This window comes from Volvox carteri (genome assembly GCF_000143455.1).
Source record: "Volvox carteri f. nagariensis unplaced genomic scaffold VOLCAscaffold_25, whole genome shotgun sequence".
Classification (NCBI taxonomy): Eukaryota; Viridiplantae; Chlorophyta; class Chlorophyceae; order Chlamydomonadales; family Volvocaceae; genus Volvox; species Volvox carteri.
Genome location: NW_003307568.1, coordinates 680,303 through 687,468, shown reverse-complemented (window position 1 = coordinate 687,468; position 7,166 = coordinate 680,303). Strand labels below are relative to the sequence as shown.

Sequence of the window (7,166 nt, the reverse complement as noted above, 5' to 3'; positions counted from 1 at the left end):
GGGGGGAATGGAGGTACTCATAAAGGTGATTTTGAGACATTTACGGAGTGCTGGGCACCGGGCGTGGGCCTGTCGTCGTCGCATCGTGCACGCGCTGTGGCAGCAGAATGACCCTCTGCTCTGTCCGCTAGCTTATGAGGATAGGATAACAGAGTTTTTAATTTAATTTTTTCCATATCGCGGGTGACCATTCGGAGCTCGCTTCGGCATGAAGAAATTTTCCAGTGTCCCACCATCATCGGCATTTCCCTCAACGCGGCTCCGAAGATCATTAAAACACACATACATACATACATACACACACGCACATACTTTCTCCACCTCGACCGCCAGCTGCTGCTCCAGCGCCGCTACTGCCACCGTCGGCGGCGCCGGGGCCTCCAAGTTCGCCGCCGCTGTAGCAGTAGCCGTCGATGTCGTCGCCGCCGGTGCTGCATCCGCCGCCGCCTTACGACTCCCGCGCCGCTGCCGACCAGCAGCAGCTCCGAAACCAATCCGCCTTCCACCGGACTCCGCTGGAGCCGCCGTACCAGCCGCGACCGCCACCGCTGCCGCCGCTGCGGCGTCATCTGCCAGAAGCTTCTCTAACTCCGAAACCAGATGCTGGTGCTGCACCTCTGCCGCCGCAGCGGCCTCTTCTAGTCGGCGAATCTCATCCTTCATATATTATATTGCATCGGTACGGCACCGGTACGGCAGTATGTAAAAGATGGCCCGCGTACCTAACCAGACTGAACTCCTTTACACTACCCGCATACTATCAACAAGCCCCTCACAAGGTTAAAGCTCCTCATAGCCCCGAATCCCTCCCTCCCTCCCTCCCGTCACTGCAACCCCCCCCTCCAGCACCTCATGACACCGGGGGGAGAGCCAAGCTCGCAGACAGACGCCGGACCCATCGCCCTCAAAACAATTACTCCCCAAAAACTTATACCAATTGCAAACAAACCTCAAACGAATTACAAACAACCCCTTAGGTCGTTAGGGACATTCTATTCCCTGGGAGAACCCCCTTCTCCTCCTCAGCACATCCCCCTCCCCCTCCCCCTCCCCAACAACAACAACAAATACCAACCTGGCCATCACTCTCCCGCCTTTCACACGCCGCAAGCTCGTCCTGTGCAGTACGGCAGCGTCAGGTGGTACGGAGCCATCGAGTGAAGTCAACCCGGAGAAAGAAGGGGCAGGGAAGGTGTGTGCCACACAGGGGAATAACTTGAAACACCAAAATTCGTATCCGCGTCTTTGCGGTCCTTACCGCGCCCCGCCCCGGCGCCCCGGCACAGATAAGGCCCAACAGGTAAGGGAAGCGTTGTTTGAACGCAGTTACATAGAAGGCATACCGGCAAGGCATGTCGTGAAGGCATACCGTACGTACGACAGCCATGTGCGTGTGCGTCGTACCTCAATTTGGCGGACCCAGCGCTCCAGGGCGGCCCCCAGCTCCCCGCCCACCGCAGCGATCTCCGTTTCCAGGGAGGCTAGGCGGGAGGCGGCGGCAAGGCGTTCCTCATCGTCGCGTACGGCAGTTTGCTGTACGGTATCGTACACGAGCGCCCAGCGTCATGCACATACCAAGCGGGTCTTTTTCAGTAAGGTAAGTGCCGGCGGCGGCACGAGCCGGCTTGGGTGTCAGATGGGTATTGAGATGAGGCGGTAGAGTGGGGTGGGGTGGAGTGGGGTGGGGTCAGGGAACGGAGAAAAGAAGCGGCCACGTACCCACATACGCTGCATTCCTGGAGAGGACAGAACAATGACTTTTATTTTTAAGAGACACACACACACGCACGCACACACACACTCTCTCTCACACAGCATTTCCCCCATCGCGGCTCAGATCATCAAAAACAAAACCACAGCCCCACGCGTCTCCCCCCCCCCGTCCATGCGCCTCATGACATCCACACACCACCACATGAGATATCACCCATCCACACCCACCAACGTCTCCAAGTGCGTCCGTATCTCCCTGAGCGACCCGCGGGTCACCTCCAGCTCCTGACTCCCCCGCCGGGTCTCGTCACGCCACCGAACCAAACCACTAGCGGACCCAATCAGGGCAGCCAGGGCCGTGGAGTCTGTGGAGGGGGGGGGGGGTAGGGAGGGGGAGAAGAGGGGCGCAGGATGTGTGTAGGTTAGTACGGATAACAACTGAGACAACAGAAAAAACGTATCAACAGTTGTGATAACAACTCCGCGGTGGGAGGAGGGCGGAAGCGTCGTGATATTTTTATATAATAAAACGGAAACACCCAACCCTATGTACATACCGTATGCGCACATGGCCGGGCCCCACTCCTAACCGCTTGTTTTGTCGTACAACGGCCACCGGTACAATATGCACCCCGGGGCCGCCTCAACCAAAAACATCGGTGCGCTGTCGCCCCCCCCACCGTCAGAGCCACCGCCGTCGCCGTGTCGTACATGGCCACATATACATATAATAATATAACCATGTTTACTGTCGTACACACCCATGCCGTACATACCGTTGCTGTCGGCCAGCGCCGTGACTTGCGCCTGTCGTATGACCCGTGGGGAGGTGTCAGTCCCCGGGCCGCTGTCCAGAGCCATCCCCCGGGGGGCGAGGAAGTCCTGCCCGGGGGGGAAAGACGGGGATGACGGTGTATGCGTGTGTGTGGGGGGGGGGAGAGAAATAGAGGTGAGGGGTAATGAGGGGGGTCTGAGCTGAGCTACGGCAAGAAGGGGGAGAGCATCCCGACATAAACCCCCTCCCGGGCCGTGTGGTGTGCGGTGTGTGGTGTGCGCCACCTTCACACCACATCTGCAACCCGCGGGTTCTACACCAACACTAAAATACTGTACGCACATAAGAAGAAAGTAGCTACCACAAAACACACACACACACGCACACGCACACGCGGACGTACGTGCGCATTCCCTCTTAATTACCCCCAGCCGTGGAGGTCGCACCTTGACTTGCTGTGCAGTGCGGTTCCGGCCGTCTAGCTGGTACAGTCGACTGGCGCCGTCGGGAGCCAGACTGGTGCGAAGGGTGTGGAGCTCCAGGGGGGGGGTGGCGGCGGCGGTGGAGGCGCTCGCGCTGGCGCCCTTGTTGACGGCGCTGCGACGGCCGCCACCGCCGCCGGCGCTACTGGCCACGGTCGCTGCTGCTTGCCGCTGTATTGTGAGTTCTACCTCACAGGGCTGTGTACGGCAGGCAGACAGGCAGGCAGGCGGGTTTCGGGGCCCGCCAATGCGGTGAGATGCCGGGAGAAGCTGAGACAATTTGCCGGGGGTTTGGGCTATTCCTAAGAAGTTTGTTTATGTGTATTGTACTGCAATGTGACCCCCAGCACTGTAACCCAGATGGAACTGGAATCTGATCTTTGATCTGCGACCTGTATGAACCTGTTCATGTGTGGGTAGCGGAGCTATAAGGGAATGCAAAAGGACCTGGCTAACATGGCATCTAAGCACCGCGGACAAAAGCACACAGGCACATGTTGCCCAGCATGCCTCAAATGATGTTACACCAGAATTAAAATTTGAAATTCGTCCATGAAGCGCGTAAAGCCTCACCGCATGGGCTGCGTCGCTGCTGGCCAACTCGCGCAAAGTCCGCACTCGAAGGGAAGTCGCCGGGCAGCCCACCGCAAACAGCACTGCCTCGAGCAGATTACTTTTGCCGCTGCCGTTGGGACCAAGAATTCCCACCAGATTGGTGTTGGGCAGCGGGACGGTGACCCAGCTCGGCCCGAAAGATTTGAATCCGCGGACGCGGATGGAAGACAGTTGCCAACGGCTGCTGCCTGATGAAGAAGCAGGGCCGGAAAGCGGTGCCATGGAGAGAAGAGATCTGAAACGGCCAAAACAAGCTTTGAAAAGGCGTTATTGGGCCGGCTCAAAGAGTTTGGTGCTGCTGTGTGTTGCGCGGGAAATAGCAGAAAACAGGTGTGCTGGACCTTGACGGGGAGGTGATACGATGAGCAAACGCCTAACAAAAGCTCCTGAAATTCATCTGTAAAATTTGTTCAAGTTCGCGCTGCTTCAACACGGGGACCACGGTGGGCGGGTTGGCGGGCTTTGTTACTCGCAGCAGCTTGGCATCCGGCAGTCCAAAGACGCCCTCTGATTAACAGCAGAGGGTTTGCATAATCCACGCCACGAGCAAAAACTTCCGAGCACAATCCCCGGAGGTCCAAGCAAATCCGCGCCATGCAGGTGATTGGTCCACCTTGTGCACCCAACTAGTGCTGAGCACTGTAAAAGTACTAAGGCATCCTGAAATGTAAATGGATAATCAAAAGACACTGAGCAAAGTGACGTAGGGGGAAGGTGCTGCGTGCACACCCCTTGGCTGCCTTAAAAAGATATGTAATGCTCAATTCACATAACTCATCAAATCACATAACTCGCAAATTTCGCAAGCACATATTTCGCAGCGCATGTTTCACAAGCACATATTCCACAAGCACATATTTCACAAGCACACATTTCGCAAGCACATATTTCGCCTCGCCAGGAAATCTTCACGATGGTGCACCGCGGCGACAGAGACCGACCCGCGGGTCAGTAAACGCAGCTAGTAACCCCCCTAGTCGCGTCCTTATCCTCCCGTCTGATTGCCCCCGTTCACTGCTCACCAAAACACGTCCACGGCATCTCGCATTTCCCGCCACCCGAATATATTTATCACACAGTTACCCCTCAACCGCTTTAACCCCGATGCGCATCAGCCACAATCCCCCATACCACAAATGCGCAGCTTTGGCAGTCCCTTTCATCTCACCCCCTTCCCCGCCAATTTCCCCTTACCGACGCTTCCATCTGACGCAAAAAACACAGGAGCACTGCTACTTTTCCCCTGGCATGCAACCTCCAACACCCGGGACCCCGCCCTCGTCACATCATCCATCCACGTAAGACGAGACGCCATCCTCATAACGACTCATAACGACTCATAACGACTCATAACGACTCATAACGACTCATAACGACTCACAACGACTCATAACGACTCATCGAGCGGTGCGCTGGTCTTTGGCAGGCTCCCCAGCATAGCCCGGTCCCACAACCAGTCGGGCAGCAGCCGCCGCAGAGTCATGTCGCGAGCCGCGTTGTTACCAATGAGGTATCGCGATCTGGGGTTGGCCGCCGTCAGCGCTTCCTCCACCACCGCCGCCACCTCCTCGGGCATGATGCCGCTTTCCTCAGCGTTTCGGGCCACAGCCATCATCTGGCAAATACGGCCAGGAAAGTACGGGACAGCAAAGTTACGGGACGAGAAATCGTACCATAACTATTACGTGGCATTCGATTGTACAATATATATACATATATAAAAGTGCACCTATACATACATATATGGCGTTCCCCCCTGGACTGGACTGCCGATATCGTTGTCACATTTTCTTCTACGCCAAGTCTGCACCTCGTACCTCGTCACACATTCCTTTGTACGGCCTCAATGCCGCGGGATCCAGAGCAGCAAGGGCCGCCTCCGAGCCGCCGATGCTCTTGTCCCAAATCGGCGTCTTGACGCCGCCGGCCTTGATCAGGATCGTACGGATGCCCCATTTGGGGCCTAGCTCGTACCTGCAAGGTTGGGGCGTACATGTTGGGATTCAGTAACACTGCTCCCAGCGTCCCAGGCAACCTAACCAATCATCCGCCTGTCCTACGGATTTCATCGGATCGGAAGTTTTGTTTAACTTGTTTATCAAGCTAGTTGAGTCCGCTGTGTACACTATTGATGTACCGACAAAGTACCGACAACTAGGCAACAATTTCAATTTGAGAGGAAGGGAAGTCGCCACTTCACAAACCGAAGGCGTCCGAGGCCCCGCCCGCCCGCCCGCCCGCCCGCCCGCCGCGGCTGCTGGTCCACCTCAGCGAGTCGGAGACGGCCTCCAGTCCGAACTTGGACGCCGCGTAGGCGCCAAACAGCGGCACTGCGATGGTGCCCGTGTAGGAGCCGAGGTTGACGATGCGACCGGGCTGCTGCTGCTGCCGGGAACCAGACTGTGGGAGCGGGAGCGGGAGCGGGAGCGGGAGCGGGAGCGGGAGCGGGAGCGGGAGCACGGCAGCGCGTTTGAAAGCTGGGGATGACGTGGCATTCGGGGTGATAATCACGGCAGTGGCTTTCATGCCATCCACCTTCGTCGTGGATTTCTCCTTAGCAAGCTACTCATGTCTTGAGTTACCGACCTTTCTCAGCAGCGGCATCGCCGCCTTCGTGACCCTCACAACACCCGTCAGGTTGACCGCCAGCACATCCTCGAACTGTTCCATGGACATGAGCTCCAATGGCAGAAACACGCCCTTGCCGGCATTGTTCACGAGACCGGAAAGGTTGCGCCCAGCCAGGTGGCGCGACACCTCCGCTACCGCCGCTGCCGTGCTAGCGTCGCTCGTGACGTCGAGCATCACCGGTACGACAGACGGATCCGCTTTTACAAGCGCATCGCCATCGGTGTCGCGACGCACGCCGGCAAAGACCTGCCAGCCCTGAAATCATAATGGCATGTGGGAGTAAATTGAAGCGATGCGGGAGGAAGGCTGTTGTTGCAGGGCGTGGAACACGATGTGGAACGGCGGAAAAAGGTACCAAATCGGAAGCCGTTCAAAAAATAGGAACACCATCTAGGCATTCAATAATTACAGGCGTCATAACTCGTAGCAGCACTGAAATGACAACCGTTCTGCTCAACGACCTGCACATAGCCAAACCAAAATTTCCTCGAAATTTAGCACATTCCTAAATGATATGCGTCTGGATTATCCATTTATACCTGTGAGCTAAGCGAAAGGGGTACACTGTCATCATGGCGGAAAACAAAAACACTAACTTCCGTTGTTGCTTCTCCGACACAAACCTTTTTAGCTAAATAAAGTGCCGTTGTCTTGCCGATTCCTGTCGAGCTTCCGGTGATGAGCACCGCCGGGCGGGACTCGGCTGCAAGCCGCAACGCAAAGCGCGACCGCGCCGGGGCCTTTCCCCGTGCAACAGACCAGCGCTCACATAAGAAACCGGCTCGAATTGATGTCATATCAGGTATGACACTTACACCTGGCGATACAACCGGAGCATCGATAGCATCCGCATGGGTGCAAGCTGGGTTTGGCAGTTGTGGTCACGCAAGCCAGGCAGGGCCGTACATCGTACCGCAGGCTACACGCTTCCTATCGCGAACAAGAACTTG

The 7,166-nt window shown here is 56.7% G+C and overlaps 2 protein-coding genes across 2 annotated transcripts in view; both read right to left on the bottom strand.

Annotated features, from left to right (window-relative positions):
• The window catches only part of VOLCADRAFT_105201 (uncharacterized protein), a gene marked incomplete at its 5' end in the record, with an annotated part of 12,370 nt that extends 8,563 nt beyond the window's left edge, over positions 1-3,807 (bottom strand). Inside the window, 7 exons of the mRNA XM_002951639.1 lie at positions 531-657; positions 1,076-1,117; positions 1,405-1,533; positions 1,942-2,078; positions 2,490-2,595; positions 2,935-3,168; positions 3,544-3,807. Coding sequence (XP_002951685.1) covers positions 531-657; positions 1,076-1,117; positions 1,405-1,533; positions 1,942-2,078; positions 2,490-2,595; positions 2,935-3,168; positions 3,544-3,807 — 1,039 coding nt within the window. The remainder of the gene's footprint in view (positions 1-530; positions 658-1,075; positions 1,118-1,404; positions 1,534-1,941; positions 2,079-2,489; positions 2,596-2,934; positions 3,169-3,543) is intronic.
• Positions 3,808-4,972: 1,165 nt separating this feature from the next.
• VOLCADRAFT_105200 (uncharacterized protein) lies at positions 4,973-7,042 on the bottom strand (the record flags this gene model as incomplete). The annotated part of the gene is made up of 5 exons (XM_002951638.1): positions 6,840-7,042; positions 6,172-6,471; positions 5,852-5,985; positions 5,403-5,559; positions 4,973-5,200 (listed from the first exon to the last, which is right to left on the bottom strand). The coding sequence occupies exons 1-5, from the start codon at positions 7,011-7,013 to the stop codon at positions 4,973-4,975; spliced, it is 993 nt and encodes a 330-aa protein (XP_002951684.1). The 5' UTR covers positions 7,014-7,042.
• Between the last annotated feature and the right edge of the window lie 124 nt (positions 7,043-7,166).